This window comes from Calonectris borealis, chromosome 6 (genome assembly GCF_964195595.1).
Source record: "Calonectris borealis chromosome 6, bCalBor7.hap1.2, whole genome shotgun sequence".
NCBI classification, from domain to species: domain Eukaryota; kingdom Metazoa; phylum Chordata; class Aves; order Procellariiformes; family Procellariidae; genus Calonectris; species Calonectris borealis.
Window position 1 is genome coordinate 29,263,385 of NC_134317.1, and position 20,323 is coordinate 29,283,707.

Below are 20,323 nucleotides of genomic sequence, written 5' to 3' on the forward strand. Positions count from 1 at the left end.
TGTGTAGTTTTGTGTATTATCCAGATGTATGAAAGAGGTAAATAATCTTGACTCATGCCCTATGAAGAATGCATAATGAGGTCTTGATTGAATCAAATTCATTTTAGACAGGAATTAATTTTTATAGGGTAGTCTTTAGGTTCAGTTGTAATTCCATTTGAGTCTGGAGACCACAGCAGAAATGGGTTGTTGCCCATTCTTTCCTTTCCCCAAACAGCTTCCCGAGTACTGCATCTCAGTTTGGTAGAAGGAGAATACGTTTAGAAATGCATTATTGTTTTTATTGGCCAGGACACTAATGGAGGTCTTCCATGACAGCTATGTTTTATAAGCTGAATACTCTAATTAGGCTGGTTGCTGATCAGTTGTTGGGATATTGATTGTGTCATTTATCAAAGAGCTGGAAAAGCAGATTTGTTGTTGCTGTTAATTTAAGGCTCCCTATCCCACCGGGTACAAGTCTCCGATGTAGTAGTAGTTTGGATGTTGCAAGGCTTAATTTATCTAGCAGTATCCATGAGAAAGTAGTAAATGTGGACCTTGCGAGGTAAAGAATCTTATGTGAACTAAAGAATTTCCAGTATTGAGAAGAAACATAATTGTCGGTTTCTGTACAGAGGTTCAAAATAGCCTTTTTAAATGGCTCATGCTACACTGAGGAGGAGGAGAGAATGTTGCATGTGGTGCCTGTCCACTGAGACTACATTTGTAGCCATATTGTCACCATGAGCATCCCAGCATTGATTTAAGTTCTGAGGTGCATTTTTTGCCATATTAGTAGTAGTATTAGTATTGTTATTATTCTATCATTATTTTTATTATTTTATTATTGTTTGATTTTAATTATTATTTTATGATTTTAATTTTATTATTATTTAACTTGGAAGGCATGTTGCAAGGTGATGTAACACGCTGTCCTTTCTTACGCATTGGTTTGCAGGCAATCACTTGCCAATGCATTAAACCTTTTGCGTCATTTTACAAAGAAATTATATGGGTTAGATACAGGCATTTCTTCTGTAGATGTGACTATGAAATTTAAGGAATGATATATTTAGTGTAACATTTGCTGGCATAATGAACATGCACTTTAAAAATAGAAGCCAGTTGGAGACCCCTTCAAAAAACAGATACAAAATCACAGAAACTATAAAGGTTATTTTGAAAACTAGCCATAATATTCCCCTGTGAGGGTTTTCTGTTTTCCCTGAATAACAAGTACAGAAACATCTTTCTGGGTCTGTCCCAGTTTTAGAAACTGTGATTTTATTTTTTTCCTTTTTCTTTTTTTCCTTCCCCTTTTTTCTTTTGAGCAACTGCTCAGGAGAATAAATTAGGCGGTATGGCATGTATGGCGGGGAGGGAAATGTCTCAAAAGAAAAGCTGACTAGAGGTGTGACAGGAGTTTGTTTAGCTGCTAGCCAGAAGACCTGCATTTGGGAGTTTCGTGTAACTCCTTACTTGCAAAACTGCGCTAGTGTGTGATCATCAGAACATATGCACTCAGTCTCTGAGAGAAGGGAACCAGCTGGCTGGCAGAAAAATACCATTGGCATTGCCCGTGTTCTTGTGTTGACAATGTCACAAGCTGCCCTCCCAGATGGAGAATTTGAATGAAGCCAGTTGTGGGTCATAAAAAAACAGTCTTCATTTTTGTGCATCATTCTTAATGATCGTTACTGCTTAGATATTGTCTTATTTCATGGTCAGCAAAAACAGATAGTTGTTTTGAAAATATCTTTCAAGTTTCTTATTTGAAAGGAAGCAACGTACAGTGAACATTACCTTACACTGTATTTGTGTACTCTGTAGTGATGGCTGATCTTCTGCGTTGTTGAACATTTAATTTTTTTGTTACAATGTGTGATTCTGGTTTTCCCTTAGGAACGCTCAGACCAAGGACTCTTTCAAAAATCAACCTTTGACGGGAGTCATAACTTCGCAGCTGCTTCCCGACGCAATGACACTCTTCTTCAGCAATTTGTAACGTGCAGTCCTCAGGAAAGAATGAAAGGTAGTCTCTAGATATCCTTGTCTGTGCTAAAAGAAAGTGCATTGTGTTTTTGTTTTTTGAAATCCACAGCCATTAGAAAAGCAGTTAATTAGAATAAGTGCACACTATGTTACATTGAGGCTTGAAGATCCAGCGAGGGTGGGAGAGCTGACTCAGAAGTTGTGAATTAGATTCCTGGCACAAATTCCAGTTTAAGTAACAGTTTCTAGCTCGCTGCCCCAACACGTAAGGTTGGATAAAAAACAAATGATGAGTGCAAAATATATGTTGTCAAAATGTTTGTTTTCTATATATCTTTAATGAGCGCAATGATTTTTGCATTAAATTCTTAGATTGTATCCCAGATTATTATAAGCTAAGTGAATTTATACAAAAGCGTGATATTCACAAAGTATACTTGCTTATTTTAGACTTAAATGTAAAATCCGTTCAAAGGTTAGAAACATTCCCTTAATTTACAAATTGGAATTATATTAATGAACTCATTAAAAAAAATTAGGTAGACATGTACATTGTACAAAGAAAACCTACATGTATGAGCATATACAAGCATATAAGTAAGAGCTTTTAACACCACTTATTTTCCTGTCTTCCTTCATTTCTGATGGCCTACTGTACTATCTGTCCAATTTGCACCTGATTCATCAAGATACTAGTTATTTGAAAAGTTTAAGTATTTGATATGGTCTTGACCCCTATCCTTTTAAGTGTGCTCTTATCCTTCCAGCCAAGCACATACTTAAATACCTTCCAGTAGGAAAAAAAAAATTTTCTTTGATGTAGTTGAATTATGCATGATTTTTCCCCACTTTCCTAGACAACTGTGGAATCTGGGTGGCCTGCAAAAAGTAATTTCATAGGCTGCTGTGATGACTGTGTGGGGTACTTTTAACCAAAACCAAAGAGCCCGTATCTGTAAAGCTCAAGAGAAACTCCCATATGATTTAGGGGAGAATCATTTGTGTTGACTTCAGTATTTTGGCAATGTGACTCCAGGCAAATAATTAGATATAGACTCAAGCATTGTAAATATTCAAAGATCAGATCCTTTTGTTTAGATCTACCTTATGTTTCTCTTGTATGGAATTTACACTGATTCTGTAGTTACAGGAGAAAAGGGTCACCCTCGGAGCTAGCCTGCCCTGTAGAGTTAGCCATTGCCAAAGGATCAGAAAGCAGCAAATACCTTTAAACACTTCCTTAAAAAACATATAAGTAGCTGGTCTGGAGCCATTGGTACAGGTGAATGGCAACAGGTAACTTGTCACTTAAATAAAGTTCAAAACAAAATATGTGGAAGAGCTGTACTTTCAGATAAGGATTCTCCAACTGCGATCCAAAAATCAGGATGACTAGTGTGCAACTCATTCATGCAATAGACATCTTTTTAATTAAAGAATGGTGATAAGAAGGCATTATAGCAACAAACTGCGACAACCTCAGAAGAGAATGTGCGTCGGATGTGGAAAGGACGCTCTGGAGTGCTGCTGACGCCTGTTGTCAGGGAGGGTTTGGCATGGCTGGGGCTTCCCAGCCATGGCCTGGGAGCAATTTGGAATTGGAGTCAATGGACAACAGATGACGAAGCTGTTTCTAGCACTTACTATAAGTATCATTGTATTGCGATTTCTGTTGAAGATTTGGCATTTGATGAGTAAAATTGGAGAACTGCACGGGTGCTTGGAGCAGCAGGGTGTCTGCTGTAGGGCTCTCATCTGAGATTTTCTTGGTGGAGGACACTTTGGGCTTACAGTAGTCCTGCACACTGTAGAAATCTTTCTCTAATTTTGAAGTCATAGTATTAATTATTATTAAAGTATTAATTATGAGTAAACTAATTCTCGTTCTGCTTTCCATATGAGCTTGTCACTTATTTCCAGTCACTGGTTCAAAAATTTTTGTGCGTTGTTTCTTTTAAAGTTTTGTCCTCAGTCTTTCAAGGCACCTGTAAAGGCAAAACACTACACCTATGCACAACCCTCATTTAACTCGGTTATGAACTTCAGGTTGTGTGTCTGTTTAAGGACATGAGTCACAAACAGTGAACTTCTTGTGACAGGCGGGAATGGTCCCTTGTACATTCTTGGGGTGTACTGTCCAGATCTTGCATGTAGAAGTACGGTTGGTACATTTTTACGAGTAAAAGATAGAAGAGATTTTTAACATAATACAGGATCTAAATGTAAGAATTTAACGATAGGACCTGTATTACATTTAATAAAATGTTACTTTCTCAATTAATGTTTTCCAATAAGTTATTTCCAGTATCATTCTTACCAGTAAAATTCTTATAAAAGCTCAGCAAAAATACACTGAAGCTTGGCCTGCTAATATTGCTGTTTGTTTTAAGAGTCTCTTTTGTTATACATGAGCAAGAAAAACTAATGTCTGGGGGCAAGTGATTATAGCCAAAATATTACATTTTGTCTTGCCTGTAGATATTTAAATAAAGGGGGAGGGGATACTAATCCAATATTGAAATGCCATTGTTTGTTCTATTTTTGCATGAGTAATACTTGCTGCCTTCAGGTCCTCACTTCCTTTGCTGCCAAGCTGTTGCACAGATTCAGTGTTTTTTAGAACAACCTCTTTGAGAATTGATACTTCAGTGCCAGCAGCTTTACATTTCTGGTGTTGAAAGATTACTGGAATGTGTTTCATTAGAGGTTCTTATATATTTCTTATAGCGCTACATTATAAACGGTTATAGGGAAAATGCTGTCATCTCTCTGGTTAAGTAGTAGAATAATCATAAACTCTCCCTACTACCATAGACTGCTGAGTCTTCATGGTTATACAAGCATCTCTGTTTTCATCCATGTGTGGTAACGTCAAGATAGAAAATTAAGAAGTGAAATTTTAAATTAATGTTTAAATTTTGCTTGTAAACATTACATGTATCTTATAGACAGACTCAATTATTTACTCTCCTAAACTGTTTAATACCTGGAAATTCAGTACATTTTGTTTAGCGGCTTAGCTGTTCCTCTGATCTCTGGATCTGTTAAGATCGTTTCCTGAGGTCTTGAACATGGAGCCAGTGACTGCTGCTTAAATTGTCTCACTCTTTTGCTGGGAGCTGTAGTCCCTTGTGATCATTTCCGATTCGCTCACGAAGTCTGACATTTTTCTGTGTGTACCATTTCTGTACTGCAAGAAGAATGCCAGTGGTAACCCGTCACCACACAGCCTTTGTGAAATGACGTATCAATTACTGTGAATCAAAGTTAATATAACTACATGACATGCTCAATCTCTCCAGCTGTGGCTGTTGGAGGCTGCTGAGAGAGGGTAAGGCACAGTGCAGGGTGTGGTCTGATTTCCACCCCCTTCCATCAGGCATCTGTTTTCTACTTTGGGTAGTCAGTGGTTTAGGGACTTGCTAAATCAGAGGTTCTGTTTGGACCATTGTGCCATTGATACCTCTCCAACTTTTATTCCATGTCTTAATATTTTTTTTTTAAATTTGGTTTCCAAAACATTCTCATGAGTTCCATGATTTAATTGCACAGGAAAAAATACTACTTTGGGTTTGTTCTAGGTGTGCTACTTGATAGTTACACTGTGTGCCTTCTAGTTGCTGTGTATGAGACAGTCAGTGAAAGCTTCCTTTTCACCTTATGTGTAGCTTTTACAATTTCATAGTCCCCTCTTGTACCCCTCTTACTGCTTCTTATTCTAAACCAAAGAATCCTAGTCCGTGTGCTTTGTAGGAGTGTTTCTACATGTGTCCAACTACCCTTGCCACCTTTTCAGTATGTTTCTGAATTATTATTTAACTACATTGACCAGTACGAGTTTCCCTTTGTTCCAAATTCTTTTTACTATGAGAACTTGCCCTTTACTCCTCATCTGTTTCCTGTCCTTAAATTGCGACCCGAAAGAATGTGATCATAATGCAAGAAGCCAGTGTGCATATATGTTAGGTAGCATACCTGTTTTCTGCATCAGACTGGCAATCAATATTTTTTAAGATCTCATTAGAACTTTCCTCCTCATCTGCTCACCTTCAGTTTCTTCTGATGATGTTCTCACTTTTCCTGAGATACAGGGTTTGAACTATTTCTTATGTTTTGGATCTTTAGGAGGCTATCCAGCCAGTAGGAGTTGTATAGGAGTCTTGAGCTAATAGTGTGGTTTTTTCAGGTTTTTTTTTGTTTGTTTGCTTTTAGGGAACTATCTCAGTGCTCTTCTCTAATAAATATTATCTATTGCTCTCTGCCTTGATCCCCTTCTTGAAAACCCTTTTTCTCTCAGGTTAGATTAGTGCTTTCATGCAGGATTGTGCAAAAAGACTAGCAACATTCAACGCAGCAGAACAGGTCTCATGAAAGTGTGCTATGTCAGTATTGTTAAATTGCTTACCTGCCACCCAAGAATTATTAAGTATCCATGTCTCCTGTTAAGTTTTGGAGGGAAGAAGACATATTCTACATTGAAAAATGTAGGGATTTCTTATAAAATTAGACCTTTAGATTGAGAGGCGAATTTACAGGGCAAGAATGAACTGGCCTACAACCGGCAGAGCAGTCATATTAAATACTGCAGGTATGCAAGTGTCGTTGCTTAGCAAACCACTGGAATGGTTTAATTGAGTAGTTCATGTTTTTCTTGGTCCAAAGTAATTTTCTGGTGTCAGCTGGATGCCTTTTGTAAAGGTAAAGAAGGAATTATCGTAACGGTAGGAAAATGAAGACTGTAATTCGGAAATGCTTCTTTCTTCTCTTGCCATGGGATAACAGAAATTTTTCTTCTTCTGAGCTCTTTGCTGAGAATGTGGTTCTCTTCTGTACATGAAAGGTGGTAAATGCTCCCCATCAAAGAGAATGAAAGCATGAACCTACAATCAGTTAGGATGCAGCTATGCAGAAGTGAAAATCCACTCAAATGGAGTAAAGCAGTTTGTGCCTTGCACTCAACCTCACTATAAGCACGAAGTTTCCCTATATTTTTCTTTAATTGTGCATATGCAAATCTGAAAATCAGCTCTTCAGGAAATCCCAAGGGGTATATTTTCTGCTTGGTGTGATTTCAATTCTAGTTTAGTTAGTTTAGGGATTTGAATAATTTGTCTCTCACTTCAGCATTGCTTGAGGCCTTCCAGTCCAGTCATTGATCAGTGAACTGGTGTAATGGACTTGTTTCTGCGGCTTATTTAACTCCTTTTAAAATTTTATTACAGAGTTGCCAGTGTCTGATCGTGGCAATGGTGAAAACGAAACCCCTCCACCTCTCCCACCGCATCCCAGTGAGGATCTGCTGAATGAGGATTATAATGATAGGTTGGACTTTGGCTATTCTTAATAGTTATAGCCCTAATTACCCATTAGTGGTTGTGATAGTAGTTCTAATTGATTTTAAGATCACTTTTTATTTTGTAAAAAGTCACCTGGACGATCCTTTAATATAAGCTGGGAATGTTATTTTAGCATTCGGTGCATTGTTCATTTCAGTTCATAAGCTGCAGTATGCCTGCTGTCCATGATACATGGATCACAATACCCAGCATGTGGTCAGTAAAACAAAAGTAATCCCAAAACATAATCCCAATTTAAAAAAAAAAGTGAATTTGAAACTATACAATGGGTGCTATGTGTAGATGCAGTGTCTGAAGTCTCTTAAAGCTTTAAAAGTTCTAGCCAAATTCCGTTTGTAGAAAACGGAATCTTCTGATGCAGCACATCAGCCAAAGACATTCTTGAGGTTACAAAATGAAGCTTCAGTAAGTTTGAACATTGAAATGTGTCGGGGAAGAATTAATGGACACTTTACCAGTTGTAAATGCATTGGGTAGATTTTTCATATATTTTAAGAATCCCTTTTGTAAAGGCTGGTGTGCTTGATGGCAGCTACAAGCTTTAATTTCCTTAGTAGTGCAGAAAAAAGTGTTAACATGTTGAAGTTCATGATGGCCTATACTTTGTCTCAAGTAGCGCAGGATTCAAATCAAAGCATCATTTCAACCTATTGTACGTCTGATGTTGAAAATTCAATGTTGAACACTATTTACTCATTTTGTGTGTATTCAGTTTTGATAGTCATGCAACTGTTTTCTTCCAATGATATAAGGAAAGTATGCATTTCAACTAAAAACTTAGCCATACTTCTGTCCTTGTGTGCATGGACGTGATTAAAAGCTACCCTTCAAGTGACTGGTTGCACCTAGTATGGAAGAGTAGATATATTTTATTATGGATACCTTGATTCTTCATACAGTGAAGACTCTTGTAACTATTTTCTTTTTGCTGACATAGAGTAATTACCATAGAGTCATACATAGGTATGTATGACATGGTAAACAAACAGAAGTCTACATAGACTAATAGAACTCTGCATTAAATTCTCGACTACAGTTGTTTGCTAGAATCTGTTCCTAATTTTTCAACAAGCTGGGAGCAAAAACAGTCTTTTAAATGATAATGATGTATTAAAATGATGATGAATTTACAAGCTCTTTCTCTCACCCTGCCTTTTTTCCAGTGTTGTATTGGTTTTCCATTTGGAACTTAAGTTCTATTGAAATTGAATTGCTGTGTCAAGTCACGCTGATTTCGCTGAAATTGTGTTTCAGCAAAAAACTGGGGAAAGTGTTTTGACTCTTTAAAACCAAACTTTTTGATTGAACAGTTTGGAAATAAATCTTTTTAATTTTGGAGCTGCTTTTGGTTTCAGAGTATTCAAAAAACCAAAAAATTTCACGTTTCTAATTGAAAATTCATCTGATGGAAGATATCAGATGCATTGCAGTGAGGTGTTTTGACTCCTCACACATGAAAGTTACTTTGAGTTTCACTCAGGTGGAATTTTGAAATGTTTAGATATTTGCCTAACTTGAAGTACAATAATTAAAAACCAAACAACAATACCAAAAACCAAACCGCAATACCTTTGACTTCTTCAGAGTGTTATGGCACCTTCCATAAGACCTCCAGGCTCCAGCCTCTGCAGAAGTGGTGCAAGGCTGTAAAATAACTTTATATTAGCAGATGAAGTAGAATTGAGCCAGGTACGTTGGCAGTATTTTTCCAACTTTCTGTAGCATGTTATTTGGAAATGCAGTGGTTAAATACAACTAGCAAAATGCAAAAAGAGAAAAAAAATTAGCAGGTACTGGTATGTTTCTCTCTTTTTCTGCTAAATGAAATATTAATTGTTTAAAAGCAATTATCTCTAAGCATTTACATTTATATTTGCATCCGTGATGAAAAACAAGTGACTGGAGGTGTTAAGTCTCAGAAAAGAAAGTTGAGGATCAATAACTGATTTTAAAACGCATGGCTGCAAGCAACTGGAGGAAGAAACACATGTATATTTGTGCATGCTTTAATTAGTTCACCTGTGTTTTGAACTGGTGCCTAAATATTTTACATGTCTTTTTTTTTTTTTTTTCCCTGCAGCCCTATCATAAATTCAGCAGTGCATTTAACAGATCAGCATGTCAACTTCAGATCTTTGACACCAGCCAAGCAGTCTGAATCAATTAATCTGAAAGCCTCAAAAAGCATGGATCTGGGTAAGGAGGGGTGGGGTGACATACAGGTCAGTTTTTTAGCCTTAGCCCATCTGCACCATCTCTGTTTCTTGCTTTTGTTTCTTAAACACAAACATCAGGGAGTAAGTTTTGCAGAGGAGCTGCAGTGATGGGGACAATGGTCTGCCTCCTGTAGCATCTAATTGCAAGTACCCTTTTTATTGAAGCTGAAGAAAGGGTGGTTTTTTTTGTTGTTTTTTTTTTTTCTTAAAGGCCATTCTATCCATTGTATTGAAATCTTAGCTGAGAAAAAGAGGGAGCATTTGTAAAAATGAACAGAAAAAGTTGCTGTACAAGTTTGATATGCCTAAAAAATACGGCAAAACACCAATAACAAAAGTCTTTTTCGTATAGAATATAAATGATTGCAGAACTACACTGGACAAAGGCTAACTTCCCTAAGACAAGTTGTATATTTCTTCATTGACAGTGACTAACACAGGCAAACAAAGTCTTGCAGTAGATCTTTATAAATGCTTGAAGAGTGGTAAGGTTATGGTCCTCTACCCATCAGTGCTGTGCAGAAAATCTTGCAGGGTGGCTGAAGCAGAAAGTAAATGGTTCTTTCAATACTGGAAAGCATTTGCGGGTGGAAGACTGAAGAGTTATTGCAGTTGAAAACAGAGTCGTTTTAATGAGAGTTCAAGGAAAAATTCACAAAGTTCTTAAGCCTCAAAGAAAACCAAATAAGCTTTTCTTTTTCCTTTTAATTCTTCTTTGTAGCACTCATTCTTTATCTGTTTTTTTCAAATTCAAGTGTTGATGGAGTAACTTTGCGACCTACCATTAGGATGTCTTTAGTTATAGATTTGTGTGTTTTGTTCGATCAGATTTTGTACATCATTAATAGAAAATGATTAATTTCATCTATAGTTTCAAGGTAGCTTTTTGGTGGTGCTGATTTTTTTTTTCCTGAAATGCTCTAGATTGGTCTTAGTTTTTGTTTTGTTGATTTTTATTGTCATCTTAATGTAGTATTTTAATGTAACATAAAATATGTGTACTGCTCTAATGGAGCATAAGAAAAGTTAAACAGTTATTAATGCAGGATAAGAATGGACAAGAATTCATTTAGGGGAGTTCTTAAGGCAGAATTTTAAAGCTACTGCATGACCAGACCAGAAATGCGTCCTTTTGCAGTTCTGTTCCACCATTTTGATGAAGAGTAATGCATTAGATTTTTTTTTCTTAAGAATGGAAATGCTCCTCAACAAAGGAATGAGTTTACAGACTTGAGTCAAAACGTATATTATATGTAGTCTATTAGAAAAAATAATGTTCAACGTTACTGAGTCTTCTTTTACGAAAGGTTTAGTTACAGCTCCCACAAAAGTCACTAGAAAGAATGCTCGCAAGCACCAATGTAAAATTAGGCAATGGGAGCACGCTTGAGAGCATATTTGGAGCTACCAGATAACTGGTACTTCCTTTTGTCCTGGTTTGTGTTCATTTATATTGCGAGATTCAAATTCGTATAACCAATCTGCTCTTGACACCCAGAAACAATGCTTTGAGAATGTGTATGAGTTACTAAATTATAGAGGTTAAAAACTAAAATAAAATTGGGTGCAAAACATAAAATAAAAGTTGGGTAAGATGTCTTTAAGATCTTTCAAAAATTGTTGGTCGTAGAAGGTAGCTTTTGAAAATGCCCCTTCTGCTATGAAAGTAAAAAACAAAAGGGATAACAATCAGTCTGATTGGAGGCACTAATGTTTTACCCTTCTCGTATATGGTGATGTGAAGGTGAATCTATTACCCGAGATAATAATTTAAAGAACTGGAGGGACTATGAAAGAACTGCACCCATCCTGTGTTATATAAATAACAATAGATGAAGTAAAATTGCTTGCACATAGCTTGGCAAATAAAGAAACTGAGGAAGATGAAAGTAGGACCTTTTGCAGTCATTCTCTAGCAAGCAGTGAAGTACCATGTTCGACTTTCCACTTTTTGAAAGATTTTAAGCAGAAGCTTCTGGCTGGAAGGGTAAAAGGAAAAGAAACACGAAAATCTTAAGTGAAGTAACTGCAATATAAAATGCTTCGAATGCAAATAAAATCCCAATAATTTGGTATTTAAAACTGTGCTTCCAAATAGAACATTCATATAATGCACACTCCAAAATGGATTTTTGGGGAAGGAAGGTTATTTCTTAGTTTGTTTTCATATTTCACTCATTACTTAACTGCAGTTGTGACCCAAAGTAACTTCTCATCCCAACGTGCAGCTGTGTACCTGTTATTGATTTCAGTGCATTGTTTGCCACAAAAAAAAAAAAAGATGGGACGTGCTGCTGAATTCATCTTCCAGATCCAGAGTTGAGGTTGTGAGAAAGATTTGTTCAGCACCACAGAGGATCTACGCAGCAGATTTGGTAACAAAGAGGAGGTCCCCTCTCTCTGAAAATGCTTGTGTAACTGCTAGGCCCTCTTTTTCCAGTAGTCGTGGGATGCTGTCCACTTACTACTTGCCTTTTGTTCTCAAGTTCTGCCAATCCCTTCCAAAATAAATCTAACATGATGAACAGAAAAATCACAGCATTGGAGTCCAGGAGGAGAGCTCTGAGACCCTACAAAATGTGACGTAGATGCAGTTTCTTTCCTTTTAAACCAAGTTGTCTCTGAGTCAGGTGTCTCCGCAGATCTGGGAAGACAAAACCAGCCTTTCAGGTTACACGGTCCAGAAATCACCTGGATGTCTCTAGACCAGAATAATGTCATGAACTCAGTAGACAACAGAATTGGTGTAATGCATGGCATAAATGTGAAATCCGTACTGCTATTCACTTATCAAACATTCTACTTTACCATTAACTAATTATAAGATTATAAAGGCATGGATTACATAATGGCATCACCATCAGAAAGATCATCAAAGGCAGATAATGGGAAATTTTAAACACGAGAGACCCGAGAATCCAGATATTGCCACGGATTGTAAACCTCATGAGAAAATAGTAAATTCGTCAAATTAGGGAGCTAGTGAAATTGTATAGTAAGGGTCTTTCTGGCTTTGATGAGGGTTGATGTATGCACACGAAGTCCTTACTCTAAGTAAAGACTAGTCTATAATTACATACATTCACAATGGAAACCCATTTAACATTGATGTTTATCTTTTCAGTTTTATATATTTTAGGCCCAGAAACCTTTGAGTGCTTAATCTGTTTTCCAGTCATATCTATTCACAAAATAATTATTATTATAATTACAAATTTATATCCTCAGTGAATAATATCAGGAAATAAGGATGGGTGACCAAAAAGTGTTCAGTACTGCTAACATGTTGCATTAATTTGTCATTGTCACTCTCCAGAGCAAATCCTGCAATGAAAGGAACTTGGCACGTGCAGCAAAAGCTGTAGGTTACTTGCCAGTAGGGCCGGTATGGTTTAGTTTATTGACTCTTGGTGCATTTCTGTGTTGTTGATTGCACAGCTGGACAGGAGCAGAGGGCATGAACCACTGCCACCTGGCTGTTTAGGCAGGGCTCTATGCCGTCGTGTGCGTGCCCCGAGTCGTGCGAACTGACACAAGTCTTAACTGCTAAATTCGCAAATAGTATGAATCCAAAAGTAGCATTGTCTGGAGTTGGTGTATTTGAAGAACTCAAGTTATTTGCAGATGAGTTAGGTTTTGCTTGAATCTACTTTAAAAAAATAAAATAAAAATCAGTGGCATGTGTGCATTACTGAGTTACTGTTGTAGAAACTAAAAAAAAAAAAATACAAAAAGGCAAGTATAGTGGTATTGTGATAATTTCTTTGGTTGTGCAGGCATGAGTGGAACCTTGCCTCATATGTACAGATGTTCTTGCTTGAAGTGTTTGGAGGCAGGGTGACTGGTTCCCTGCTTTAGCATCCATCATTTACAGAGTAGTCAAAGGCTTCTCAAAATTTACAGCTTCATTCAGAGTAATAGGGTACAGATTAGTTCCATATCAGTATAAGACCTAATGTTCTTCGCTGCTGCTGTGTTGAGATAATGACAGCACTTTCTGGATCACTGGTAGAGTTTATATCCTGTGTCTTATGATATATCTTTTCTTTGCCTTGTCGACTTTTCTTTTGAACTGGTGGAGACAAAAGACTACAGCCACCCCTTTCCTTCTACTGATCCTGCCACCTGACACATTCCATGCAGTTGCATTTTTTTTTTAATGGATGATGATGTTTGAATATGTTAGCAAAGAAAAGATTCTCCTTATACTGTGATTTCAAGAATTTGTGCAGGGCCAACCGAAGCCTGACTTAAGAGTGCATGCCTGTACTGACCAAATTTAGACTGCATGCCAAGTTTGGACTTGTGCTTGTAGCATAGTGTTAAAAGTAAGCAAAACAAATTCAGAAATGCTAGAAATAAATGTGGTGTTGTCCCTTCCCACTTAAGTGGCACACTCTTTTTGAAACTTAATGGCACATTGAAAATGAAAAAGAAATCAATGGCTTCTATACAAGTCATTGGAAGGATGATTTTCTCTTTCCTTTAACAACCTTCTATACACACACGTTTTCCCATACATTACCACAGTTGTCTAGAGAAGAATTTCTATAGAATTCATCAGAATCCATTTTCAGTAGTGTTTTTTCTTTCTTTTAACTGTATCAAAAAGGTAATTTTTGTGGAGAATGAATGACGATACGGATTTTTTCTTTTAATGTTGTATTGGAAGGTGAAAATCAGTGGGCTCTAAGAAAAAGAAAATAAAGAAGGTGTTTTATTATTTATCTCCAACACCCTTATTTGCCAGAAATCTTTATGCACAGGAGCAATTTAGGCTATGCATAAATGTAGTGTAAAAACTACAGCCATGGGAATTGTATTCAAACACATGAAAGTGTGGCTTGTTTTAACCTGAAGCAACATGAAATTGAATCATATGAGTATATGAGTATATAGCAATTTTATTGTATATCAGTTCAGGCAAAGTACTGTGTAGATTTATATTTGAGGATGTTGGGATAATAACCCATGACCGCTATCCCAAAGTACTGCTCAACTCCCTCTTGCTTTCGCCATAAAAAGCAAAAACCCATAGATCTTAACTGATTAAGCTCTACAGCCTGAAGAAATGGAAACGTCCTTTACTTGATTTTAAATGTGAGTGAAATATTATTTGCTAAAACATCATTAGACATGCTCAGATTCCCTTAACCTTGGGGCATATTTATTAAAGATATTGGCCAACTTGTTTATGTATTTAGGAATAATTAGCAAGTGAATATGCAAGATGTAAGGTATGGAGTATTCTGCAAGGAAGCCGATATTTAACTAAAGGCTAATTTCTTTGTTAGCGAAGGGATGCATTCGATTACAGTTTATACTTTTAAAATACCTCAAACCAAAGAGAAACCAGTGTTTCACATCCACAAGGATGCGGAAAATGCAATCAAGATGCTATTAGGTACTTAGTGGTTTACTCTGAACCAGATTATTCTTATTCTGAGTGTAATTTTGGATATTGAAATAAATATCTCAAAACATAACCAAATGAGGACCAGGCAGAGCTAATGGAGATTACTTTTCAATTTAAACAATGATTTGATTCAGATACAATTAAAAGAATACATTTTGGGAGGTCTCTAGTGAGAGTTACGGTATTAGCGGGACAAAAAGTGGTTTGGTATTTTAAAATCATTTTGTTAACCATGTTGTGTGTATGAAATACATTTGTCGGGTTGCTTTGGGTTGAAACCAACTTCAGAACTGCATTTAGGAGCCAATTAAGTTCATTACAACATTAATGAGGAAATAGAGAAGAAGATGGCTCAGAATTCTAACAGACTTTTCAATGTTACTGCCTTGTAACAGTAATTAACAGATCATTTCTTAAAGAGAAAGACTTTTCAAAAACAAAAATGTCATGGGTTTAGGAAAAACTATATTGCTTATGGCTGTGATTGTCTTTGGGATCAAGGACCAAGAGAGATTTTAAAATTATTCTAGCTTATGTCATGAGTAACTTTCTAGTACTGTCAGATTAGATGTATATTTTCTGAGGCCACTCTGCAGAATAAATTTTTAGAAATGAACACGATGTAGTTTTCTTAGTTTAAATGTCTTTCAAATTTCTGTTTGCAAGATTTATAAGTAGGGAATGAAACAAAATCATTTATTAAGTGATAGGGACACTGTGAATTGAATTGAGATGAGACTGAAATTAGGTTTATTCTGTATGAAAAGAAAGGCTTTTAACAAGGTCAATTCCGTTACTTGGTTTTACACCAAATCTGCATTGATGCAGTTGAGGAGAAGGTGAACTGTGGCATAAGGGCAGAAGTGGGCAGGAGGGAATATCAACTTTTTGGACTGGTTTTGTGGAAATCTAAGATTCAAGGAAGCTTGGTGGAGCAGACTGGGAGCATCGTATGAGCTGTGATGGTGATAGACCTGAGAAAATGGTAACACCTGGCTGAGGAGGTACTTTCTTACGCTGCTTTAGTGTAAGTTTGAAGTGAGTTGATCTGTTAATCCACCTAGATTATTAAAGTGTTAGGGGGAGAAAATAGCAATTAAATTAATGTATAGCTACTATGAGAAAGAAAGTACGGATGATAATGAAGTAACTTTAAAGAACACTTTGTTATAAATCTGTTCCCTACACTTTGTCTTAAGTCTGTTTGCTATCAATGTTTTCAACCAGTGAATGACAGATGAGATTACGAACTTGCGGTTTAACCCTAGGAGTTTGGAAGAAGTGTTAATGATATGCGGGAGATGTGTAGCAGGGGGGTTGGATCAGCTTTAGCCCGGTACAGTTTCTCTGGAACAGAGGTGAGAGAGGATTAGAGAAGACAGCAGAAGTGTAAAAGAAGCTGTGATGGCCTCAATTAGCAGTGTAACCTTCAAGAATGAGTAGTTGCTGTGCCACTGGAAGAAAGTGATGAAATTTTTATCACACTGGCTGGGAAATTGTAAAACAATGTTATTTTCTGCCAGGAGAAAACCTTCCATTTAAAGGTAAATGTGTCAGGTGGACAGCATCAACTGTACTGCTGGTGCTTCAACAATAAGTAGTAGTAATAGTGAATGCAAGCTTAGGCATTTTCATTCTCATGTGCTGACACCAAGATAGAATCATAGAATCATTAAGGTTGGAAAAGACCTCTAAGATCATCGAGTCCAACCATCAACCCAACACCACCATGCCCACTACGCCATGTCCCTAAGCACCACATCTACACATCTTTTAAATACTTCCAGGGATGGTGACTCAACCACTTCCCTGGGCAGCCTGTTCCAAGGCCTGACCACTCTTGCAGTAAAGAAATTTCTCCTAATGTCCAATCTAAACCTCCCTTGGTGCAACTTGAGGCCATTTCCTCTCGTCCTATCACTAGTTTCTTGGGAGAAGAGACCAACACCCACCTCGCTACAACCTCCTTTCAGGTAGTTGTAGAGAGCGATGAGGTCTCCCCTCAGCCTCCTCTTCTCCAGGCTAAACAGTCCCCATTCCCTCAGCCGCTCCTCATAAGACTTGTGCTCCAGACCCTTCACCAGCTTCGTTGCCCTTCTCTGGACACGCTCCAGCAGCTCCATGTCCTTCTTGTAGTGAGGGGCCCAGAACTGAACACAGGATTCGAGGTGCAGCCTCGCCAGTGCCGAGTACAGGGGCACGATCACCTCCCTGCTCCTCTGGCCACACTATTTCTGATACAGGCCAGGATGCTGTTGGCCTTCTTGGCCACCTGAGCACACTGCTGGCTCATGTTCAGCCGGCTGTCTACCAGCACCCCCAGGTCCTTTTCCTCTGGGCAGCTTTCCAGCCACTCTTGCCCAAGCCTGTAGCGTTGCCTGGGGTTGTTGTGCCCCAAGTGCAGGACCCGGCACTTGGCCTTGTTGAACCTCATACAGTTGCCCTCGGCCCATCGATCCAGCCTGTCCAGGTCCCCCTGCAGAGCCTTCCTACCCTCGAGCAGATGTATCCCTTGGCGGTTATAAGGTCCTTGGGGACCTTCTCTGAATACAATTGAATTGAAGTATTAAATCAGTTCTAACAAAATTGTTCTGAAAAGTCTAATTAGAGAAAATCTTGTACAGGTGAGAAAAAGAATCCAGAATCTTGGTTTGGGAGTGATTTATTCCTGTCTTTGAATATGCTGAAGAGGGCATCCCAAGTGTTGTGTTAGATGCCATTTTGGAGAAGGTTTACCTTTTTTACCTCGTAAGTATAATTTATTCTTGGCCCTTGTGCAAGCTTTTTGCTAGTCTCACTGCTTTTCAACATCGAAGTTGAACAGGAATCTATCAAGGACTCACAATCCTTCAAGAATGAGTAGCTGGTAGATAACCAGGTGACCCCAGAGCAGGAGAGATGGGGCCCTTCTGTGAAGTTTCATTGTCACTGGAGAGGGGAGGAGGGGGAATTACTGAAGGAAAGTATTTTAAGACAGTGCAAGTTTATCCTTCCTTCCTAATACACACATTTTATTGCTCCTGTAGATCTTAGTATAAAAGCCTGTGGTCTTTGTACGCAGTCCTACAGGGCAAACCTGGAACAGCAGGCAGCATTTGCTAAGCGATGGTTGTGAGCCAACATTTGACGCAATTTTTCCGAGTGATTTATGCTGCTCCTAGATGGGGAAACACTTCACCAAGAAAATAAAAACGGCAGGAGAATTATGTCATTGGCACTATCATTGACTAAAATTAATTGATGATTTAGTGCCTTCATTATGATGAAGGGGCTGGGTAAGGATACAGTTCATCAGAAAAAACAGTGACCAATTTGTAGCTTTGCTTTACTTGCTTGTGTTTATACCATAGAAACTGATGGATTCTAAAAAGCACGGAAGTATCATTTGAATATGTGGTTTGGAATACAGCCCTTGTTAATTGATTGAGGTATAATAAGAAATTTTATATTGGGCTTCCTATTGACTAATAAAGGTATCAGAAAATTTGTTTTCCAGGAAATTCTTTGATGTTTCAGTCTCTCTTGTTATTTCCCATTAATTGTAATTTTCATCCTTGTTTGCTTCTTTTCTGAGAGCAGAACTGCAGCTGGTCTTCAAATGTATGTGGCAGTTTGTCCAGCAGAAATACAAATAACTTCCATGTGTCTAGAAGATTTTAAGTAGCTCTTAATCCACGTGCAAAACTGATCCTTCAGAAAAGAGGCACTAAGTTGAATAGTAGTACCCTCTATCTTGTGAATAGTAGTAACTCCTTGTTTTAGGGAAAAAGAATATAATGGTACAGCGATTGAACTGGGCAAAAGGAGGAAAATTGGTTATCCCAATGGCAGCAGCATTGATTTGTGCTTCTCTAAACCATAGCTGGGAAGTAGTTTGTTGACCTGTAAGTAATCCTGGACTTTCTGAGGCGGTACAGAAGGCTGCTTGTGTACTAAACCATTGAAAATCATGCAATTGAGGTAAAATGGCTACCTTGGTTATCTTGAGTAGGGCACAGAAATGGCAATGAAAAGATTATCTGGAAGGACGTGGAGGTATTGTTGGGTGCTTTTACTGTTGCTGAACAATACTACTTATTTTCTTAAAGCAAAACAGCACTCCATAATATTACCACAGGAAATCCTAATACATCTGATTATTCATAGCATAGAGGGTTGGGGTTTTTTACTGTTTGTTGTGGTTGTTGGCATAGTTTAAAAAAAAAAGTATCAGTTGTTTGCTATCAGCTGGAGAGATTGGTTTGTTTTAGTAATATTCCATCTTCCATAATCTGTGGTCTTGCTAGTCCCCCAAATTTCCATGCTTTTATTAACTAGCTGTAGAACTTCTGTCACTTGTGTTTCAGCAATTACTTCCAAGTACTGACCATGAATACCTAACTGGCTTCTGTGGTGAAAATGCGGTTCCTAAATTACAGATGTTACTTTAGAAGAGCTAGTGTGTTTTACACTGACAAACATTAATAACTTTATGAAGTAACATCCCCTGGAGTTCCAGGGACGTTTCAAAATGTGAAGTATTTGTTTGATTTACGAGTTAAGGAGAAGTTCCTTCTTCTTTATGAATGTAATTACTCCCTTGCGCTGATCCTTCCCACATTTTTGCTTTGTTTTGTGTTTACAGTCCCCAAATCAGGTGGTTTCATTTTTTTTGAAATGTTTTGCATTTAACAATTCTCGCTCAAGAATATATAGTATTTCTAGTGTCCTAATAAAAATAGTTACAGTTGAAATTTTGTTAAAAATGTTTTCCTGATATATTCCAGTCTGGCACTGCACATTCCCAAGTGTGATCCTCTTGAGCTGAAATTTTTCATAGTTAGTTGCAATGTAATTACTTTTTGATGTTGCAATATAAAAATAATTATTCTTTTTTTTACTTGAGTTTTAAGAGTAGACAGTATTTTTTCCCTGTTTAAAGTCTTTCAGGTGCCTTTCTGCAAAGGTAGGCCAACACTAGTGCAATCTTAGAAAAGAAATTTCCTCTTAGCTCTTGCTTTTTTCAAAAGCCAAGGAAGATAGCCGGAGAAGTACTATTTTTGTCATAACTGAATGATTGCATGATTTTTTTAACATCACGCAGAGCAGTGTTTTCAAATGCTATTTTGTGGAACAGGACATCTTCTATACTTCCTAAATTAAATCTTCAGTTACAAGGTTTTCAACTTTGGCATACAAAGTATTTATGTCCAGTTAGCCTTTTCCTTCTTTTCTGTTCTCTTCTCCTTGTTCCCGGAGGAAACAAGGGAAGAAATGGGATTCTCATCCAGTGGACTTGTCTGTGCCACTCCTGTTCAGTCTAATGAAAGATGGCCAGCCTGGAAGTCACTGCCCAAGCGTAATAATCCCATGAAATGAAA

At 37.6% G+C, this 20,323-nt stretch overlaps 1 protein-coding gene across 2 annotated transcripts in view; it reads left to right on the plus strand.

The window, feature by feature from the left end:
- Window positions 1-20,323, plus strand: part of PARD3B (par-3 family cell polarity regulator beta) — a 433,243-nt gene that overhangs the window by 233,229 nt on the left and 179,691 nt on the right. For both annotated transcript variants that reach the window (XM_075153452.1, XM_075153453.1), the window contains exons 13-15: window positions 1,885-2,014; window positions 7,197-7,296; window positions 9,412-9,527. In XM_075153452.1, coding sequence (XP_075009553.1) covers window positions 1,885-2,014; window positions 7,197-7,296; window positions 9,412-9,527 — 346 coding nt within the window. The remainder of the gene's footprint in view (window positions 1-1,884; window positions 2,015-7,196; window positions 7,297-9,411; window positions 9,528-20,323) is intronic.